The 24008-nt window shown below is 38.5% G+C and overlaps 1 protein-coding gene across 4 annotated transcripts in view; it reads right to left on the minus strand.

The window, feature by feature from the left end:
- ARL5A (ARF like GTPase 5A) overlaps window positions 1-19750 on the minus strand; it is a 35713-nt gene extending 15963 nt beyond the window's left edge. For 2 of the 4 annotated variants that reach the window (XM_077153825.1, XM_077153824.1), the window contains exon 1: window positions 19409-19729. In XM_077153825.1, coding sequence (XP_077009940.1) covers window positions 19409-19454 — 46 coding nt within the window. In that variant the 5' untranslated portion in view covers window positions 19455-19729. Of the gene's footprint in view, window positions 1-18952; window positions 19347-19408 lie in introns of those variants that run through there. The other 2 variants (XM_077153826.1, XM_077153827.1) reach the window with 2 other exon arrangements.
- Window positions 19751-24008: the final 4258 nt, after the last annotated feature.

Raw genomic sequence — 24008 nt, forward strand, 5'->3', positions numbered from 1 at the left:
TCTCAATAAAGTACACCAAATGTAATCACAATGATTTATAAACTATTTAAGATTGTAAATGCTCCACCCCTTCACGAGCTATTCTGCTCCTCTTCATTGGGCTCTTAATTATCCTCCTGTTAACTTTCCGCTTACCCCCTGCCTCTTACAATGTCTGTCTAAGCTTGGACACAAATCAATAGCAGCTATGACAAACCAGCAAAATTCTGAAAAAATTCTACAACAGAAGTTTTAAAATTTACTCCTGTTGCAGCTAACAGCCAGTTCCAACAGAAGAAGCCCCCAAACCCAATTAATAATACCCCTGCTCAACTTGATGCAATTTCCTCCCCCAACTTCACCCATATACAGTAAGAAGTAGCTAAAGAAAGAATGCAACACCCTGTTCCCTCCAAAAACTGTGTTGAGCTAAGTTAAGGCATTAACCCAAACCCAACACCAGCTTCATTCAATTTTATTAAAAGAAAAAGGCAGGAATGTCAGGTCTCAAAAAAAGAACTTTATAGTCAAAAGGGACTTTTAACCCAGGGGGCCCTTAGCTTCTTTTGCAGAACCAGATGTGGCAGCAAGATGAATGATAACTAGGCAGGCCCAGGCACGCTGGAACCACACTCACCAGAAGGTGGCCTGCTTGATAACCCCTGTTGGTACCTGCAGCTGCACATCAAAGAAGAACAGTGCATCACCACCCAGCTGGCACCCTTCCCTCCCAGCACAATCTCCCCTTTTAAAAATCCAGCTCTCAGAAAGAGACCCGGAGACATTTCTTTCCTTTCACTGGTGGCTCCAACCTGCTTTCTCCCTAATTTCTCCCCTAATAAATCTGTTAAACTTTGACTCACTGTCTTGCGTGGATTCCTTAATGATTTTTGGTCCTAACAGTTTATACATCACATGTCAATCATCTTTATAGTCCTAGTAACTATAACTCTTTCTCACAAGGTGGGTGCTTAAGAACTATTAATTAATATTCATTCAATAAATAATAAATTTATTGGGGATATAACACCTCAGGGTAAGGAGGTCTTTAAGAAAAAGTTTTAAATTCAGATGGCAGATGCTTCCAAAATAGTTGTCATTTACCATAGATGGGAATTCTTAACACTATATAGGTACTTCATGTTAAAAAAAAAATAGGAAGATCAAGTGAAGAGAAAATTTTAATCCAACCCATTTTTATCCAATTGCCTATTTTTTTTTTTTTTTTATGAAAGAGAAGTAGCTTAGAACCATTAGGGTCCTTAAATGGTGTGACCACCCTTACTCATACAGGTTCTTACAAATTATTTTAGAGATTCAGGACCCAGTATATTTCAATTTAAAAAAGATTAGGATTGAAGGAACTGAGAAAATGCTCAAATTCAAAGACGACCCTTAAAGTGGAAAGGTTAATGGCCATGTAGACAGGCCAGGTGAATGACCACCAATAGGCCTCCGGTGAATTCACCCACTGTATGGTGCTTAGTCTCCCAGGTACAGAAATCTAACCCTGCCATTATCTCAGAGTAGACAGGACTCAGAGAGTGCAACTCATGTTGGTCTGAGCTACAGATCAACATGGTAACAAAAACAGCTACTGAAAACCTCTGTCCAGAGATTCAGCAAATAAAAGGGCAATTCTCACTTGTTGAGAACTCTGAAGGAAGGTATAGACTGGAGAAGCATCCCATAAATATTGAATCAAAGAAAGAGAAAAATATCACACAGGAAACTTCCAGCCCAGACTGGCCATCTCCCCCCCCACACACACCCACACCCACACCCCAGCCCACCTCTCAGTCTCACACATCTCAGGAAGTGCACAGAAGCAGCCTCTGGGATCTCTCCCACCTTCCAATGAGGCAAAGCCTATAAAACCTCTCACAACAATGAGACAGGTCCCCACCTATATCCTCACACAAAGATCCAGCCAGAAGGGGCCTATGGTAAGATTTAAGCCATGGGGAGGGCAGAATACAAAAGGACAACAAGGAGGAGTTTCCAAAATGGAGGTTCAGTGAGGGAACTGCCAAAACTTCCCTAAAAGCAGCAAGTAGAGAGGGAGAAACTATTCAAATCAGCTGTATAAGAAAGTGAGGGATAGGACATTTCGAGGCCCAGGTCAGTGAGGGACAAAGAATCTGAGAAAACGTGGTGTGAGACTGTTTCGAGCCCTGGGTCCTGGTACCTATTTCCCACCATTGAGAAAAACAGCAGCTGGAGGCACGGTCTTGGCCTGAGGGATGGCTGCAGACTGAAGCAGCTGGGGGAGTCCTCTGCTGCTAGTACAGTGAGGGACATAGCCCCACATTGAGCCAGATTTTGGCCAATGAAGTGAAGGGACAGGAACCCTACCAGTTTCAGCCTCACCCAGTTAGATGCTGCCTGGGCTCCAGGAAGAAAACAGCTTCTGAAGATGATTAAGTCACCAAATAGCAACACCTGCTGGGCAGACCAGAAAGTGCAGGGGAACTACAGGGCTTTTCAGAGCCTCTCCAGACCCTATCCTAGGTCCATTGGGGTTGTTCTACACCCTCTGCATGGGTACCCAGCCCTGTTTTGGCTAAGGAATATGGATGGCCCAACTATCATATCAATGCCCTAACACAAACCCCAGCAACAACTAAATCCTGACAAAGAGAAACTGACCTTCAAAATAGGCCCATCAAGATAATCAAAATACCAGATACCAGCAAAAAATCACATGAATACTAAAACTCAAGAAGAAACGACCCAAAGGAACAGATCAAAAAGCTGGAGGAGAAACAGAATCCGGAACCATTATTCAAAGATGTGCAAACAAATCTTCTGAATCAATTCAGAGAAATGAAGGAAAATGTGTATAAAGAGAGAAAGGATATTAAGAAGACAGTAAAGGGTAGGCCATGATGGCTTAGCAGGCAGAGTTTTCGCCTGCCATCCCGGAGACCTGGGTTCATTTCCTGGTGCCTGCCCATGTTTAAAAAAAAAAAAAATTACAAGAGTACGAAGAAGCTTGAAAAAACACATAGAAAAATAACAAATATGGAAATAAAAGACACTGTAGATGAAATTAATATACTGGAAACACAACAGCAGATTGGCAGTGGCAGAAGAAAGAATTAGTGAGTTAGAAGACAGAGCAACTGAATTTGAACAGATAAAAGAACAAATGGAGAAATAAGCGGAAAAATTTGAGCAAGGTCTCAGGCAAACTATTGACAATACAAAGCACACAAATATGAGCATATGGGTGTCCCAGAAGAAGAGAAGGGAAATGAGCCAGGAAGAATATTTGAAGAAATAATGGCTGAAAATTTCCCAACCTATACAAAAGATGTAAAAATGCAAATCCAAGAAGCCCAATGTATTCCAACTAGAATAAATCCAAATAGACCCACTCCAAAATACACAGTAATAAGACTGTCACATGTTGAAGAGAAGGAGAAAATTCTGAAAGCAGCAAGAGAACAGATATTCACCAAATACAAGGGAAGGTAAATAAGACTAAATTCTCTGAGGTGAGATGGTAGTGGCACAATATATTTAAGACACTGAAGGAGAAAAACTGCTAGCCAAGAATACTCTATCCAGTCAAACTGTCCCTCAAAAATGGAGAGTATATACCCAGAAGAGTTGAAAGCAATGACACAGACAGACATTTGCACAATGATGCTCACAGCAGTATTATTCACAATTGCCAAAAGATGGAAACAAACCAAATGTCCATCAACAGACGAGTGGATTAACAAAATGTAGTATATACATACAATGGAATATTATGTAGCAGTAAGACGAAATGACATCCTGAAGCATATGACAAGATGGATGAGCCGTGAGAACATAATGCTGAGTGAAATAAGCCAGACACAAAAGGATAGATACTGTATAATTCTACTTTCATGACCATGGTAAAGGTAATATCAGAGACTTTTAATATAGAATATACAGGGACTTCAATATACATAGAAGCTAGAGATGGGTGAATGGTTAGCTAATGAGGTTGAACTCCAATGTAAGGGAACAGATAGAAGTGAAAGCGATTCTCTAGTGGGTCTATAAGTAATATTACCATATTGAAGATAAACAAGATTGAAGGGGGTTGTATAGACCTATGTGTCCCATTGATTAACACTAGAAATATAAATTAGTTATTGCAAGAACTACTTTAAAGGTATGATTTGTGTACAAAGAGTGTTTAAGTCCAGGGTACAACAGGGTCCAAAGGGAAAACTGGTATTGTATGCTATGAGCTATGTTTAAAAGGAAAACATCAGCACTACTACAGCAACAGCAGAGGTAAATAATGGGGTAAGGGATAAGAGTGAAGAAGTTTAGATTTCTTATTTGGTGAGGGTGTGTTTATTGGTTATCTTTCTCTTGGAAACAATAAAATTACCTAAAATTGAGATGTTGATGGACTGTGGATTTTGGGCATTATATATGATGCCTGATGAATGTAGATGGCTGAAGGATGCACTGACTGAGAGGTAGATTGGCAAACGATGGTGTATACATACGATCAAATATTGTTCTGCTATAAAAAGGAACAAAATCATGGGGCATGCAACGATGTGAATGAACATGTGGGACATCTGGTGAGGCAAAATAAACCAGAAATGAAAGAACAATTATGGTATGGTCTCCTTAAGAAAATGTTTATAAGAAAACTGGGGTCTAGATTGTAAGCTTTTATAGCAGACACATTTAGTCCAGAGTGGTAATTATTATTTCTGAATTTTGAGAGGCTGTTATATGTATAACCTGGTATATACACATAATCTGGAATTTAGAGAGAAGAATGAAGCTAATCAGGTTACGGTTAAAGTAATTGAGAACACGGGGTAAGGAAGACATTGTCTATATTTTAGAACCACACATACTCACTGAGACCAAAGGAAGAAGGTTTCTTTGGTCTGGAACATAAATTTTCTATAGCACTTAATCTACTTCAACTCTATCTGTTCATTTGAACAACTGAAATACAGGGAGCCCAGAATAAGAAAGAAGTCCTTTAATCCTGTGTAGCTTAACGTAATGCCTGGATGCATCCTAGAGTATATTAAGCAGATAATCAAAATGTATTGGCAAAGTCCCTTTAGGGATGGGAGAAAAAATATGGAACTATTAAACTTTACCTCAGGGGAATCCCCTGATACTGTGTCAAACTTTAGGGATACCCAACTCAGTAGGCCAAGCCCTTGATCTTGAGGCTTACTCTTGTGAAGCTTATGTAGGTAGCAGAGGAGCTTAGCCTACCCATAGGTATGTCTAAGAGTTACTTCTGGAGGACCTCTTTTGTTGCTCAGATGTGGCCTCAACTCTAAGCCCAACTCTGCAAGTGAAATCATTGCCCTACATGTGGTACATGACATCCAGGGCTGAAAGTCTCCCTGGCACTTATGTGGGTTCAACAATCCTATCCTGACCAGAAGAGGGAAAAGAAGTATAACTAATAAAGTATCAGTGGCAGAGTTCAAATAGAATCAAGAGGCTACTCTGGAGGGCACTCCCATGCAAGCTTCAGTTCGACATTGCTACATATCATAACTTGCCAAATCCCAACCAAAACTATTCCAGCCAATCCTAAAGGACACCTTGGGCAATATATAAGATTCTACAAAGGCTCCATGCACCAAAGTAACTGTCCAGAGACCTACAACTTCCAGATGGGTCCCTGGACCAGGTAAGTTCTGAGACCTAGAGGACCTGGCCTCTCTAGAACATCAGATAGTTCCATCTTCCTACCCCATATTACTGAAAGACCCTCCCAATGTGAAAAATTTAGAATGGCCACAGCCCAAACACCCCTAAAAGAAGGGATAGAAAGATCAGAGGTGATGGTGGAGTTATACAGAGAAGATAGGATTTAACAAATGAATATTATTGTTGAATCATTAAATTGATATCTCTTTTAGTCATCACTAACTTAGAGAAGCTAGAAATAAAAACCTAAAATTGTGGAATTGTAACCCCTGCCAAACTCTGAAATCTGTTCTGCAACTAATTGTTGTACTGTGCTTTGAAATTTATTGACTTTTTATATATATGTTGTTTTTCACAAAAAAGAAAAAAATGTTGATAAGGATGATAAAAAAAATATTCCTTCTAGCCTCCTATATTCTGGAGAAGCTAGAAGGAAAAGTCTGAGAGGATTATATGGTAGCCCATGATAAACTCTGGGATCTGTTCTATAACTAATTGTTGAAGAGTGCTTTGAAAACTATTGCTTTTTTTTTCTTTGTTTTGTATATATGTTATATCACACAATAAAAAAGTAATAAAAAAAAAGGAGAGTTTAAAATATTCACGGATAAACAGAAGCTGAGAGAGTTTGTTAACCCTACTCCTAAAGGGAGTCCTGCCAGACGAAAACAAAAGACTGGAACAGAGGTCTGGAGGAGGATATAGAACTGAAGAATATTAATAAAAGTAACTCACAGGGTAAAAAGAGAGAAAGAGAAAAAAACAGATCTGACAAGTTAAAACCAAAGGATAAGATGGCTGAATCAATAATGGCTTTACAGTAATAACTTTGAATGTTAATGGATTAAACTCCCCAGTCAAAAGAAACATATGGGCAGAATAAACTAGAAAATATGATCACTTTATATGCTGTTTACAAAGTAGACTTTTAAATGCAAAAATGTTATAAGAGATAAAGAAGGACACTATATAGTAATAAAAGGGGCAATTCACTGAGAAGAAATAATAATCATCAATATCTATGCTTCTAATTAAGGTGCCCCAAAGTATATGAGGCAAACACTGCCAAAACTGAAGGGACTAATAAATGAATCTACCATCATGGTGGGAGACTTCGACAAACCACTCTTTCCAATAGAAGAGAATCAATAAAGAAACAGAGAACCTAAATAATATGACAAATGAACTAGACCTAAGAGACATATATAGAACACTGTATCCCTAAACAGCAGGATTCTTCTGAACTGCTCATGGAACATTCTCAAGGACAGACTACATGTTGGGACACAAAACAGGTCTTAATAAATTTAAAAAGATTGAAATTATACAAAGTACTTTCTCTGATCCTAAGGGAATGAAGCTGGAAATCAAGAACAAATGGAGAACCGGAAAATACCTAAATATATAGAGGTTAAACAACACACACTTAAAAACTCATTGGGTCAAAGAAGAAATTGCAAGGGAAATCAGTAAACACATTGAGACAAATGAAAATGAGATAACAATGTTTCCAAATTCATGGGATGCAGGGAACGCAGTACTGAAAGGGAAATTTATAGCCCTAAATGCCTATATTAAAAAGGAGGAAAGAGCTAAAACCAGTGACTTACTAACAACTAGAGAAAGAACAGCAAACTAATTCCAAAGCAAGCAGGAGAAAAGAAATAACGATGATTAGAGAAGAAATTAATGAAATAGAGAATTAAAAAATAAAAGAGAAAATCAGTAAAACCAAAAGTTTGTTCTTTGAGGGCAGGCCAGGGTGACTCAGCAGGCAGAGTTCTTGCCTGCCATGCCGGAGGCCGGGTTCAATTCTCAGTGCTTACCCATGCAAAAAAAAAAAAAGTTTGCTCTTTGAGAAGATCAATAAAATTGACAAACCCTTGGCTAGGCTGGCAAAGACAAAAAGGGAGAAGCTACAAATAAATAAAATCAGAAATGAGAGGCAGGGGCATTACCACAGATAACAAAGAAATAAAAAAAAAAACATAAATGGTTACTATGAATAACTGTATGTCAATAAGCTAGACAACTTAGATGAAAAGGATAACTTCCTACAAACACAGGAACAACCTACCCTGGACTCGAGAAGAAACAGAAGACCTCAGAAATCACAAGTAAAGAGATCAAATTAGTCATTAAAAACCTACCATCAAAAAAAAAGCCCAGGACCAGATGGATTCACAGGTGAGTTTTACCAAGTATTCCAAGAAGAATACCATTCCTTGATTGAAGAACAGGGAACACTACCTAAGTCATACTGTGAAGTAAATATTGCCCAAATACTAAGGCTGGATAAAGATATTATAAGAATAGAAAACTTCAGACCAATCTCTCTAATGAATATAGATGCAAAAATCAACAGAATATTTGCAAATATTTGCAAAAGCAAATTAAAAGAATTATACAGCATGACCAAGTGGGTTTTATTTTATTTTATTATTTTATTCCAGGTATGCAAGGGTGGTTCAACACAAGAAAGTAAATTAATGTAATGTACCACATTAACAAATCTAAGGTGGGAAAACCACATGGCCATCTAGAATGATACAGAAACAAATATGACAAAATTCCAGCATCTTTTCTTGATGGAAACACTTTGAAAAACAGAACTAGAAGGAAACTTCTTCCACATGATAAAGGACATACAGCTAATGAAAAACCCACAGCTAATGTCATACTCAATGGTGAGAGATTGAAAGCTTTCCCTCTAAGATGGGAAACAAGACAAAGATGCCAGTTATCATGACTGCTACTCAACATTGTGCTAGAAATTTTAGCTAGAGCAATTAGGTAAGAAAATGAAGCAAAAGGCATCCAAATTGGAAAGGAAAAAGTAAAACTGTCACTGTTTATAGATAACATGATCCTATATTTAGGAAATCAAAAAAAAAAAAAATACAACAGCAAAGTTACTCGATCTAATAAGTGAGTTTTCAGCAAAGTGGTGGGATGCAAGATTAACACACAAAAATCAATGGTGTTTCTATACACTAGCAATGAGCCATCTGAAGAGGTAATTAAGAAAAAAATTACATTTACAATAGGACCTAAAAGAACCAAATATTTGGGAATAAACCTAACCAAGGAAGTAAAGATTGTACACAGAAAACTACAAAACTACAAAACATTACTAAAAGTAATCAAAGAAGACTTTAATAAATGGAAAGACATTCCATGTTCATGGACTGGAAGGCTAAATCTTGTTAAGATATCAATTCTACCCAAATTGATCTACAGATTCAATGTAATACCAATAAAAATTATAACAGATTATTATGTGGAAATGGAGAAGCTAATCATCAATTTTATGTGGAAGGGTAAGGGGCCTCAAATAGCTAAAAACATCTTGAAAAAGAACAATGATATGGGAAGTATCACACTTCCTGACTTTAAAGCATATTATAAAGCGACAGTGGTTAAAGCAGCATAGTACTGGCATATAGACAGACATATTGATCAATGGAATCGAACTGAGAGCTCAGAAACAGACCCTCAGATCTATGGTCAATTGGTTATTGATAAGGCCCCCAAACCCACTCAATTAGGACAGAATAATCTCTTAATTTATTGTGTTGGGAGAACTGGATATCCATAACCAAAAGAATGAAAGAGAACCACTATCTCATATCCTATTCAAAAATTAACTCAAGATGGATCAAATACCTAAAATAAGAACCAGTACAATAAAACTCTTAGATGAAAATGTAGGGAAACATCTACAAGATCTAGTGATAGGTTGTAATTTCTTAGACTTTACATCTAAAGTATAACCAACAAAGAAAAATAGATAAATGGGAACTCCTCAAAATCAAACACTTCAGTGCTTCAAAGGACTTTGTTTAAAAGTTGGAAAAGCAACCAACTCAATGGGAGAAAATATTTGGAAACCATATATCTAATAAGGGTTTGCTATCTAGTAAATACAAAGAAATCCTACAACTCAGCATAAAAAGACAAACAATCCAATCAAAAAATGGGCAAACATGCCCTCGATCATGAGGCTTACTCTTGTGAAGCTTATGTAAGTACCATAGAAGCTTAGACTACCTATAAGTATGCCTAAGAGTTACTTCTGGAGGACCTCTGTGGTTGCTCAGATGTGGCCTAGTCTCTCTAAGTCCAACTCTGCAAGTGAAATCACTGTCTTCCCTCCTACATGGGACATGACATCTGGGGTGAAAGTTTCCCTGGTGATGTGGGAGAGGACTCCCAGGGATGAATCCAGACCCAGCACCATGGGATCAACAATTACATCCTGACCAAATGGGGGAAAAGAAGTATAATTAATAAAGAGTGGCAGAGAGTTCAATTAGTCGAGAGACTACTCTGGAGGTTGCTCTTATGCAAGTTTCGGGTAGACCTTGCTACCTATCAGAACCTGCCAACCCCCAACCAGGACTATTCCAGCCAACCCTAAAGAACACCTAGAGCAATTTATAAGATTCCACAAGGGTTCCAGGCACTAGAGTAACTTGCCAGAAACCTACAACCTCCAGATGGGTCCCTGGTCCAGATAAGTCCTGAAACCAAGCTCGGCCTCTCCAGAACATCAGAGAGTTCCATCTCCCTACCCCATTTTAGTGACAGACCCTTCCAATATCAAAAATTTAGAATTGCCATAGTCCAGACAACCTCAATGAGAGGTATGGAAAGAGCAAAGGTGATGGTGGGATTATACACAGAAGATAGGACTTGCAAATGAATATGGATGCTGAATCATTAAACTGATATCTTTTAGTCACAGTAACTTAGTGCAGCTAGAAGTAAAAACCTAAAATTGTGAAATTGTAACCCATGTCAAAGTCAGAAATATGTTCTACAACTAATTGTGGTGCTATACTTGGAAATTTATAGCTTTTTTGTATATATGTTATTATTGTTCACAAAAAAAGAAGGAAAAATAGAGCCAATTGTGATGATAAAAAAGTATTTAAGCCTACTAGCCTCCTATATTCTGGAGCAGCTAAAAGGAAAAATATGAGAGGATCATATGGTAGCCACGACAAACTCTGGGATCTATATGTAACCACTTTTTGAACAGTGTTCTGAAAATATTGTTTTTTTACTTCTTTGCTTTGTATGTATGTCATACAATACAATAAAAAAGTTTGAAAAAAAGGGTAAAGGACATGAATAGACATTTCTCAAAAGAGGAAATACAGATGACTTAAGAGGCACATGAAAAATGCTCAGTTTCATTAGCTATTAAGGAAATGTAAATCAAAACCACAATGAGATATCATCCCACACCCACTAGAATGGCTGCTATTAAACAGGCAACTACAAGTATTGGAAAGAATGTGGAGAAATAGGAGCACTTATCCACTGCTGGTAGAAACTGTAAAATGGTACAGCCACTGTGCAGGATGGTTGGCAGTTCCTTGGGAAGCTAAATACAGAGTTGCCTTATTATACCCAGCAATCCTGCAACTTGGGATATATCCAGGACATCTGAAAGGGATGCAAACAGGCATTTGCACACCGATGTTCATAGCAGCATTATTCACAATTGCCAAAAGATGGAAACAACCCAAGTGTCCATCAACAGATAAATGGATAAACAAAATGTGGTATATACATATGATGGAATATTATTCAGAGTAAGAAGGAATGAAGTCCTAAAGCATTCAAAACTTGGATGAACCTTGAGGACATTAGGTTAAGTGAAATAAGTCAAACACAAAAGGACAAATATTTTATGGTCTCACCAATATGAATTAAGTATTAGATGTAAATTCACAGACACAAAACATAGAATAAAGGTTACCAGGATACAGAATAATTTTAAGGAATAGGGAGCAGCTTCTTAATATGTGCAAAATGTTTAATGAGGGTGAACTTAAACATGTGGAAATAGAGGTGATGATGGGAGCACATTATTGTGTGGGTAATAAACAGTGCTGAATGGTGTGTAAACGTGGTGGGAAGGAGAACTTTAGAATGATGTATGTCACCAGAAGGAAAATTGGAGGTTAAAACATGGGAACGTATAACCCATTGAAAGTGTAGTGGGACAATAACTGTGGTAACTGCACAAAAAGTTCTTTCACAAACTAGAGCAGATATATGACACTATTATAACAATATAGAGGGGTATATAGGAAAAAAAACACTGAATGCAAACTATGGACTATAGTTTACAGTAACACTTTAATATTCTTTAATCAACAATAATAAATGTATGACACCAAAACTATGGTCAACAATATGGGAGGGGCGGGTAAGGAATATGGGAGGATTAGGGTTTTCCTTTTTATTTTATTTTTTTCTGGAGGAATAAAAACATTCTAAATTTGATCATGGGGCTGTACGCACAACCATGTGATGATACTGTGAACCACAACCACATGCTGATACTATGAAGCAGTGATCGTATAATCTATGCAGTGTGAATATATCTCAATAAAACTGCATTAAAGGGTGGGCCACAGTGGCTCAGCAGACAGAGTTCTCACCTGCCATGCCAGAGACCCAGGTCTGTTTCCTGCCTATGCAAAAAAATAAAAATAAAAATTTAATTTAATTTAATTTAAAAATTGCATTAAGAAAACAATGCCAACTGAGTAATGTACAATGAAACCAAATGTCCAAAACTGCCTATCAAGTTCAATCTCTCCCTGAAGAAAAGTATTCAGGAAGGCTGTATTAAAATTAGAAGATTACTTGGGGAAAAGGAATTCAACGAAAGAAAGTGCTGTAGACTGCGATGATCAGTGAATCCATCTTCATAGTAGGGCTGTGCCTCTATCAGGACTATATTATCAAGTCCTTGGAAGAGAGTACCTCCCCATCTGGGGTGTTTTAAAATGAGCATGACAATTTTGCTTTTTTAACTCTACAATTTTACATGCTCCAAAATTAAGCATCTCCCTTCTGATGATATATCTCTTCTTCTGGTCTATTATACCTATAAACATTCTAATAGAACCCAGAATTCATGTCAGGCTACACACTGACCTCTGACTTGGATGGAGTTTTTAGCTTCCCACTTGAATATTGATCTTTAATAATACCATTCTCAAAATGTCACCTAATTTCTAAATCACAGGCAGACCATTTTGTAACTTCCTGTTTATGTACTAGCTAAAGGACTAAATTTACACAGAGTTGCCAGTACTCCAGAAGAAAATACAATTACTCTGAACAATAAGAAAAACAGTACCCTAAAAATGGCACAATATTCATTAGAGATGAAAAAATATGAAAGAAAGGTTCTTTATCATACTTGGCCACTAGGTGAACAAGACAGCATGAAAACATGTGCAACACACAGACAGACATTGAAGAGAAGCACGTGACAAAAGATGTTGATATCAGATAGATTCCATTTTCTTATCACATAGATTAGTTGCCTGCTGAGGATAGGATGGGGTTAACAGTTCAAGAAACACATCTTTTACACTCACCGTAAAGAATGAACTAGAGAATCAATAAGCTTAAATTAGATAACAATCAATCAGTGGTGAATAAAGATTTAAACCATTGTAAGTTTGTCTTTAAAAGTACCTAGGAATAAAAACAGACTGGGGAGAAGGTATATAGATGATAGAAGTTGAGAATTTATATGCTTGTTACGATAGAAAGTAAAAAGTTAGAGGTGGTGATAAAGGAAACAATGAAGCAGTTAGCCCTGGAATTCAGGCAGGAAAGGAAATACAATGCTACCTTACAAGGCTAAGAATGACTGGAAGTCCAAGGAAGTGTAATCAGGTTAAGTTTCACTGTTAGGGTGGAGCAGGAAAGGTGAAGGAAGGGTATGAACAAAAGAAGGGAAAATATCTGAAATCTGAAACTTTGGAGGCCCATGTTCTTCTACCTATGCCCTGTGTAAAAAGTAACCAGACAAGTGAACATAGGTAAAATCATAAGATAAACATAATGAAAAAGGATGAAAAGAACAAAGAATGGTTAAGGCCTTAATCCAAATCTCCCCCCTAATTCCTTTTTGACTGTCTGCTGAAAGTTGACAAGCTGTTCTAATTCAGTCTCCTGAATGACCCATGACGTTTCCAATCATTTAACCTTGTCAAACTATTCAACATACTGGAAACAACCTCTCTCTTTGGTTTGGTCTATCTTAATTTTATGAATTCAACCAATTCCTATGTCACCTACAAATGCATCAATATACAAATGTACCTCCAAATTCTTAAGACACATACACAAGGTTTTTTCATAGTTAAAATATTTTTAAGAAGGGAGAAAGAAACTCTGAATGTGCAGAACATGGAAAAATCTTCAAAGAGTCACAAGTTCTGTCTGTGCAGTCTGAGATGTCTTCTGAGGGCTGAATCCATGAACCAGAGGACCTGTCACCTCCTCACCCTGCCTGGACTACGTACCTAAAAGCCACATTCACTAATAATTTCTATCCACCCCCTCTAAAACTTTATTACCATTGCTATAAACAGCAAATGTATTTTTGCTGATGTTGATATCAGATAGATTCTGATTTGTCTCTATTTGTGTTTTTACAATAAAGCACCAATAACAGTTTCTAACAGGTTCCTAAATCAAGGTACAGCACCTGGATCACAATGATGTCTATAGCATTAAGACATAATTGTAAAGGGTTCAAAGATAAAGTTATCAACTCAATGGTGACAGACCCATTTATTCCCAAGGAACTGGTTAATTATTTACAAACTCTTTCTAATGCCATATCAACTTTTTTTTTTTTTAACATGGGCAGGCACCGGGAATCAAACCCGGGTCCTCTGGCATTGCAGGCAAGCATTCTTGCCTGCTGAGCCACCGTGGCCCACCCCATATCAACTTCTTTTGACCCTCCTTAGGTTCTGCCACAACCCCAGTCTTGTTCCTATCATAATCAATACAGAACATCATTATTCCATGCAAAATATAAATCTGAAGCAAAACGTGTTACAACGCACTTAAAGCAAGTACACTACAGAGACTAAAATATGCACACTGATAGATAATGTTATTGAGGACAAATATAATAAAATTTTCAATCATTCCAAATTTTTGATGTATGTGAAGCATCACAAGTATATGTATTTACAATGGTTCACTGCCTAGCATGATTTTTTCTTTTAGTATAGTTATGTCACAGCATTCCTGCACTTACTCAGATAAGCCAAAATGGCCAAAAACTTAAAAGATTTGGTTGGAAGTTAGTTTTATCAAGACTGTTGTTTCCAAATCAATATTTTACTGCTTCATTATGAAAATGCTTCTTTTTTCTTCTTTAATTTCCTTTCTCCTTCAATTTCTCTTGACATACACAGGCAGCCTAAAGAGTTTCATTCATTGCCAGTTTCAAAAAATCAGTACATGCCCCCAACCAGATTAAGCAAGAAATCTAACCACCACAAACCCAGGAAAACTGGCAGTCATCCAGATTCTTCATTCTCACCTCACAGCCAATCACCAAGCCCTATTAATTCTGACATAGAGCAGAAGTTCCATTCTGTCATGCTCACTTAGTTCTCTCAGGCCATTGCACAGAGCCTAGAATAAAGTGTGTGCTTAATAAAGCACTTTTCATGAATGAATAAATCAGACCTGAAAGATATAAAGGTTAGGAGGAAGATATCTGAATAATTATATCACTTTGCATTAAAATTTCAATTTTTAAAACTTGAAAAGTAGTATCAATAAAAAAACACAGTTTGAAAATACATTTGCTGTTTATAGCAATGGTAATAAAGTTTCAGAAAAAATATACGCCCCTCTTTTGCATTAAAAGGTTGTTGGAAAAAAATAATGGCTATATGGCAAAATTAGAGCGCTAACCAGCAGACAGAAATCACACAATAATTTGAACAGGGAAAGTTAAATATAAAGAAAATAAGTCAAGGGATTAGAGTACTGAGACATTGGTCTGTAAAAAGTAAAAAGAACTATAAAGATTATAGGAATGGGGCGGGCAATGGTGGCTCAGTTGCAGAGTTCTCACCTGCCATGACAGAGACCTGGGTTCAATTCCCTGTGCCTGCCCACGTGGCGGGGGGGGGGGGGGGGGGCGGGGAGATTATAGGAATGACAAATACAAATATACTACCCTTAGGACTGGGATAGAGGATCCAAAGAAAAGTAACCCACCTCCCTGAGCTCTAGACTTTCCTGGAGGGCATTCCTATGGCTCACTAGTGGTAGAAAAGTCACTAAGGTGCTGCACCAAAGGAACTTGTCAGAAATGGCCCTCTGGGCTACAGAAAACTTTATTGGGAGACGTCTTCTGGAGGCCTTCTGTTATGAAACCACCTGAAGTGGGTGCTGGAGGAGGCTGCTGGCTGCTGCTGACCACCATGCAGTGCAAGAGCTAGGTACTAAGGAAGTTGCTCTCAATGCAGGAGCAGGGCAGAACTTGCCAAAGCACAACACCATATCGAGGAAGTAAAACCCTTTTCCTCCTGCAATGTCTCTCTCTAATGTCTAGTCTACTGACAATGCTTAAAATTGTACCAGCTGGCCACAGAATAATATTTTTAAAATCCAGCTCCCTTTCCACAAAACAGGGAAAAAAGAGAATCTGGACCTAAGAGGCAATAAATTGGCATCTGGCACAGTCTACCCATTGGTCTACTCGGCTTCCCTATGTACACTGTTTTACACAGCTTTAAACTCCTGTACAAGAAAGCAAACAAACAAAACCAGAAGCTGAGGTGGCTTTCCTAGCACCAGGCCCCTGTAGCATGGGCAGCTTCTTCAGCACTAATTTATAGTTACTTTTCTAAGAACCAATCAGATGAGTTTTACAAGGCACCAATCAGAAGGCTATCGATAAGGGAATGCTACAACTTCTTTCACAGTTCTCTTCCTATTAAAAAATTCCTTTTATCTAGCATGAATCCTTCTTATTAAAGAAAGAAAGCTTTTACAAGCTCTGACATCAGACAATCTTGATTAGAATTCCAGGTTTACTATTTTTAAGTGTAGAGCCTTAAGCAAGTTATCTAATCTTTCTTTAGTTATGTAAAATGGGGAGAATATCTAATTCAAGATATAGATGTAAAGAGTAAGTCAAATACAGTGCAAGCCTCATAAGGACAGGGAGTTTTGTCAGTGTTATTCCTTGCCTTATTTCACCACTTAGAACAGTTCCTGGCCCAACACATGTGCTCTAAACCTGTAACAAACCCCCTGCTATACTAAAAGATGCTAGTGATCACTCCATTCTGGAAAGTTCAAAAGTTATAAAGACTTATAGCTCAGTAACAGAGAAACAATTAACAGGGCCAAAAAAGGGGAGGTGGGAAGGGGGGATGATGTCACTCCCTCCGTTAAAAAAACTAATAATCAGCAACACATTCCTTAGATGTTTTAACTTGCCTGGCTCTAATTTATACCAGTTATGCGACCTGGGGAAAATCATTCCACTTGAGCCTCAGTTTCCTCTTTGAAGGAAAAATAACTTCAAAAGACTGCTGAACCACTTTTTTTTTTTGAGAGAGAGAGATTTATACATATAAAACAAGAGCTAGGATAAAGTTTATACTCTATTGAATCTAAATATCATCTAAATGCAACCTTTGTTTTTTCCACTTTGAGTGGTATTCAATCAGCTTTCATGGTGCACTCAATCTAGCTAAGCTTTAATTGAAAAAAGCTGCTCCAAAGGGATTTCAGAAGAAATATGGTACAGTCTAAGTTTCATCAGCATGGCAAATTCTGTAATGCCCCCAACACCTCCTCACAACAGTTTCTGGGAAAAAAAAAATTGGACTGTGTTGCTTCTTCTGAAAGTAAAATAAAGTATCCAAGATATCTCAAACATATATATATATATATATATATATATATATATATATATATATATATATATATATATATATATATATATATATATATATACCATTTAACACAGAACCAAATAGACCAACTATCTAGCATTAGCTTTAATGAAGAATATTTTGAAAAGGAACCTACTATATGACAACCACATCATTTAGCAAAAGAGAAATAGTTTACTCATATTTACACAACACTGGTATCTGACTTACTAGTATTTGACTTCATTAATTCCTTACAACAATTTTCTAATACCAGGGAGAACATTCACTCAAAAAATACAGGTATGAACACTATTAGCAACTTTTAGTGCAAACAGTGCATATATCCTTATTTACTATTGGCAATTAATTGTTGGCAAAACTCTTATTCACTTTCAGCCTATAAGAAACAAATCCTTTTATCAATGATAAAATGCAAAGTAGAGATTTTTATTTCTCTGGAAGTATTAGAGCTCAATTAACAAGCGGTCTTTCTAAAATTCATGGCAGAATTAAAACACTATCTTCACTAAAAATAATGCAAAATTATGGATGTTAAAACTAGAACAGATCTTATCTACTATAAGCACCACCAGTCTTACAGGGTATGTTTTTAAATTTATTTTACAGACAAGATACTTGAGGCATAGAGATTAAGTTTTCAAGATTTGTAGGCTTTGTAGTTGTTCAGTCAGGATCCTTGGTGTTACAGATGACAACACCTAGGCCCAGGGAGGTCAAATGGCTGATTCCCAGTCTTCCAACACAATCAGTCAGAGACAGTGCAGATTAGAAATGGCTTTCTCCACTTTAGGAAAAATCTCAATACTGGGAAAAGTATCTGAAAGACTGCCCTTCCAGTGAGTATTATGTGATCTACACTTTTTTTTTAATACACTAGGATTTAAAGTTCCAGCTCTCCTCTAATCATCACCTTCCTACAGAAGCAGCTGGATCATGAAGCAAGTGGGAGTTGTGGGTGCATGTAGTACAAGCCACCATTCATTTAAATCTTTGAAAAACCTGGGGATGTGACACCTAGAGATTACACAAGAGAAAAAAACAAAGTTTTTTTTAACTTCTTTTTAACTCAAACCTAATTTGAGTTAAAAAGAAACAAAAGTACACCACTACATTGTGTTTTAATGACTATGAACTTTTTGCTTAACTTGTATCCTCTTTCCCCGGTTTTAAACACATTTTGTATCAAGTCTTAACAAACTTGATAAGCTTTTCAAGGCAATGCTTAAGAGTTTCGCTGAACTTAAGCATCCCTATGTGATGATAGCCTATCTTGCTAGTTACCTGTAAGTGCTTTCATTAAAACACTTTCAACAATTTCAACCCAGAAAAAAATCTAATTAAATAAGTAACATGAGGAGGAAAATGACTTCAAGCTTAACCTTAAAGCAAATATATATAAAAGCAAATGGAGAGAGGTCCATCACTATTCAGCATGCGCCCCTCACCCCCGAAAAAAGGGGTGAGAATAAGGGGAAGGCTCCTAAATCTTAGATGTACCCAGCAAGTCAAGAAGTATTCCTCACGTTCTCGGCATTTTGCAACCCTCCATGGTCAGCGCTGGGAGGCTAGGGCCATAACCAGCGACCTTCATCCCAAAGGACCCCAGCATTTCTCGTGGTGTCCAAAAACTACTGTTGGAAAGGGGGAAGGGTTGAAAGCGAGGCCAGGTTGTGCCATCCAGGGACATTCGACATGGGTCAAGAAACCTTTTCCAGTCTCAACCTAAATCGGATCAATGGGTGTTATTTGCAGAACGGGTTTCTTAAAAAGGTCACGTAAGACAAAAGGCCGCGAGCTTGAGCTCTAGGGAGAGGGGTGGTTTGTGAACAGCCTCGGCTCGCACCCGCGCAGCCCGTACCCGGGACTGAGCCGGCGCCAACCGTGCCACCCACATTCCGGAAGTATTCAGAGCCCCCCGTTCCACCCGGCCAGGACTGACCCTCTTCCCCACCCGTACGCCCCCGGCCGCATCCCCTCACCCTGGTGATTGAACAGTCTCCATATCCTGGTGAAGAGAATTCCCATTCTCGGGCAGCGGACCCCCCTCCAGCCACCCAGGCCTCCTGGCCTCCCCCGGCTCAGGCTGAAGGGGAAGAGAGAAACGAGCCAGAACCAGAGCCAGAACCTCCGCCTCTGTTGCTGCTGCTCCCCCGCTTGCCGCCGGCCCGCTTCCCGGGAACCGGAGGAAGGCTGAAGCCCAGGCCGCCCTGCCGCGCGTGAGGCCGCGCCGCTGCAGCCGCGGCACTCGCCTGGCTCGCGGACATCGCCGCCGCGTTTTCTGCGACGAGCCTTGCGGGCCACCGTCCTCCCCCAGTTCCTCTCCAGTGGCTGCAGTGGCTGATACCACGCGGGCGGGGGAGGCGAGGGGGCGGGGCAGGAGGGCGCAGGCGCGTGGCCAGGTGGGCGGAGCCTAAGAAAGGGGTCCACCTTGCTCTTTGTCGTTTGCCGGGCGAGAGGAGATGAGGGTGGCGGGAGTCAACTCCGGATCGATTGCGGCAACGTTGGGTGCAAACCCGTTGAGGCCAACTGGTTCTCGACTGCCTACTCTAGCGTCCCTGCTGAATTTTTATGTTTTTTTCGCTGCATTACTTCCTCAGATCCACAGTGTCAACCTATTATGGAATGTCCAGCATCTGTCTCCATCTCTTCACACACCTTACTCCAAAAGTGACACATCCTGACTCTCATAAACATACGTTCCAGAAAGGTCTTTGACGGAACCTAAAGATCTTTCTCTTTCGAGCCTCGTGTGCTGTCATCCAGCTGAAGCCAGCTGCCTTGCCTAGGCGGTCAGACCTTTGGGCCGACTCTGTACCTCTGGTCTCTTCCCTCTTCAATCTTCCTTCACTCTTAGGTCAGTCTTTCTGGAGGCCTCGGTTCGATTTTGTCACTCCCCTGTTAAAACACCAAAAACCTTTGGTGGTCACTAAAGCTGTTTGAGCAGGAGAATCCAAATACCTTAAACAGATACCCATTGTCCTCCATAATGCAACCCCAACTATCCTTTCCAACTATAACTCCCATTTGCTTCAAGGTCTCTGCATGACAGACAGCTGCTCAAATGTTCTTTCCTCTTGCATTCTTCTTGCCTGTGTACCTTGAATGGTTGTGTTTCATGCTATGTAGGTATCACATTTTAATCAACCCTCTTGTGGGGTATTTGGTTGAAAATTAATGTAAATTAATCCATAGGAAACTTGATATCAATTTCTGTTATGCCTGTCATTTGTTTTAGTTTAAGCAAGTTGCTTAACTCTTTAGGCCTCAGTTTTTATGTATGTAGAAGCAGGCAGTTCATCTGTGAGGCCTTTCTCTGATTCTAAGTCTTCTGATGACTATGATTAGTCTGAACCCCTGTAAGAGGTAAGAAACGGGAAGAAAGAAAATGGGGTTGTTTTCTTCTCTTCCACAACCAAACCAGAAGCATAGTTAACTCCCTTCTAGTCTACTTAACTTTGGTAAAAGGAAAGAGAAAAAAAAGTTGGGGATGTTTGAAAGACATTTTGAATTACTTTGTCCACCCTCCCCAGAGCTGAATGAAATTAAAATTGAAAACAAATTACACCTTTCTGCCTCATTTCTTCTTTAATAGGATAAAAACCCAAAGTAGAACATTTCCCATATTATTTTAAGTGTCTTAAAAAGAAAAGTAATTTGCCTAAAATAATCTTGCCCAACTATGTGATCTACAGGTGAGAAACAAATTTGGAACTACTATTATATATATATATATATTAAATCATTGTTCAGTGGAGTGAAACAATTTTTGAAATTGGACTCCTTATAAGATCAGAGGGATGTGCAAATGGTATTGGAGAGACTTCTACTTCAAGCCCCAAGAGAGTTAGAGTGGTCTGGAATTACCATGCAATACTGAACAAATAGAAAACTGGATAAAACGTAAGTAACAACTTAAGGTATTGGACAACACATAGTGCAGTGATCCAGAACAAAAGGAAAACAGATGAAAATGAGTGTGCTGGTTTTGAAGGATGTATGTACCCTAGAAAAGCCATGTTTTAATTCTAAACCCATTTTGTAAAGGCAGCCATTTCTTCTAATCCCTATTATATTTGAAACTTTAATGAGATCCTCTCCCTGGAGACGCGACTCAATCAAAAGTGGCTGTTAAACTGGATTAGGTGGAGACGTGTCTCCACCCATTCTAGGTGGGTCTTGATTGCTTTACTGGAATCCTATAAAAAAAAAAGGAAACATTTCGGAGAAAGAAGGAGATTCAGAGACAACAGAGAACGCTACAGAACCATGAAGCAGAGAGTCCACTGCCCAGTGACTTTTGGAGATGAAGAAGGAAAACACCTCCCAGGGAGCTGGAGAGGAAGCTAGCAGATGATGCCATGTTCACCATGTGCCCTTCCAGCACAGATCAGTGTTCCAGGAGGCCAAGGTGGCTAGAATTTGTGAAACAGTGTGATGGTTAGTTTTATGTGTCAATTTGACTAGGCTATAGTACTCAGTTCTTTAATCAAACACTAATATAGGTGTTACTATGAAAATATTTTGAGATGTGGTTAATATCTGTAATCAACTGACTTTAAGCAAGGGAGATTACCTTGATAATGTGAATGAGCCTCATCCAATCAGTTGAAAGGGTTTGAGAGCAAAAACTGAGATTAACTGGTGAAAGAAGAAATCATTCCACAAGACTACAACATCAACTCCTGTTTAAGAGCTTCCAACCTGCTGGCCTGCCCTACAGATTCTAGACTTGCCAGGTGCCACAGTCACATAAGCCAATTCTTTGAAATAAATCCCTTCATTACATATACACATGGTCAGTTTTCATTATTTGTGGTAGTTATGTTTTATAAAGTTGCTGCAAATATTGAGTTAGCCAATACTGAACCATTGTTCCCAGTGTTAGGTTCTCATGAACCTCATCCTCTGATCATACCATTTTCATCATCCAGTCAATATACAGCTTTATTGTGTGTGTTGTATGTATAAAATGTGCATTATTTCATGTGTGTTTCATCTTAAAGTTACTCATTTAATATATATTGTTGATTCATTATCTTTGCGCTCAGCCAACAGCACTATAACTCATGCCAGAACTAAGCCTCAGCTGGAAATGTTCATAGTTTTTGCTGTTCCGCTCATGTCTGTGAAAGACTGGGAAAGCAAGACTACTGATTTTTTTTTTTTTTAGCACGGTCAGGCACCAGGAATTGAACCTGGGTCTCCAGCATGGCAGGCAAGATCTCTGCCACTGAGCCAATGTTGCCTACCCAAGAATACTGATTTTGATGTTAACAGATAAATTTTAGTGAGCAGGCAAATTTGCAAATATTGAATCCTCAAATAATGAGGATTGACTAAATGTATGTGTATACATATAGTACTGGTTCAGTTTTTGTGGAGAACCCTGACTGATACAGAGTAACTGAAAGGAGGGATCTACACAGAGAAAAGATCCAGAAGCCTGCATGGTAACCATGTGAGTCTTTGGCTGCACATCAATCTGTACTTGTATAATATGAAACCCCATGAAGCTGGCCAATAACAATTTCTGAGGGAAAAAAAAATAAAACAACAACAACAAAAAACAATTGTCATAGAGCTATAAGGCAAGTAATTCCTAGAGCTTACAAAGGACAGGAATTACTTGAGTTCCCTTCAGCCAAAGTGTAGAGAACTCACTAAATATACAGAGCATTCAATAGGGGCCCCAGAGAAACCGGGGTTTAGAAGAGGACCTAAATTAGCCAAAGAATAAGCTCTGAGCTCTACATCAATCTTAGAAGAGCATAAACACAAATCATGAAAGAACCAGACTAATCTACAGGTGCCTGTTAAAATATGCTTTAAAGGAAAACAAGATCAAAGGGTCAATATTATAAAATTTATAATGTCCTGCACCAATAAAAAAATTAGTGGACATACAAGGAAACAGTAAATTGTGACCCATAACCAGAAGAAAAATCACTACAAAAACAGATCCAGGCACAGGGAGTTAAGTGACTGTCCAGAGCTCATGCCAAGTTAACAGTAGGATAAGCTTTGAAATCCAGGCAGCCTAACTCTATAATCCGCACTTCAACTAGTGGTTAGAGCTCATCTGCATGTTTTATAACAGGTCAAACAAAATATTTCCCTCCATAGTCTACTTGATGACCAGAGATGGTTTCAGGCAGGTAGGTTGATGTGACATCATTGAGCTACTATTATTCTTCCAGCTGGGAGTTTCAGATTATTGGTTGAAATGCCTTGATAATTGGGCAACTTTATACAGTGCCTCTCCGGTAACTATTGAATAGCTATTTAATACAGTCAATATTTTTAATATTCAAGATATTGTTTTGTATGCTTCAGTTGACTACCTAACTTAAAAGCATTCAATATATAAATATTTAAATAAAAGTACTTAGAGAGAAAAGTACATTGAGCTTTGATTTCCTTATTTGCAGGCAGGTCTAATAATCCATGCCTTGCCTACTATACAGTATATTAGGCCTACTAATATTTGTGAAATAACTGGGCTACAGTAAATCACTGTATGATTTCAATGCAATGATAATACAGCATACATTTCTTTTGAACTTCTGGGATGTTGCAATG

This window comes from Tamandua tetradactyla, chromosome 3, assembly GCF_023851605.1.
Source record: "Tamandua tetradactyla isolate mTamTet1 chromosome 3, mTamTet1.pri, whole genome shotgun sequence".
NCBI classification, from domain to species: domain Eukaryota; kingdom Metazoa; phylum Chordata; class Mammalia; order Pilosa; family Myrmecophagidae; genus Tamandua; species Tamandua tetradactyla.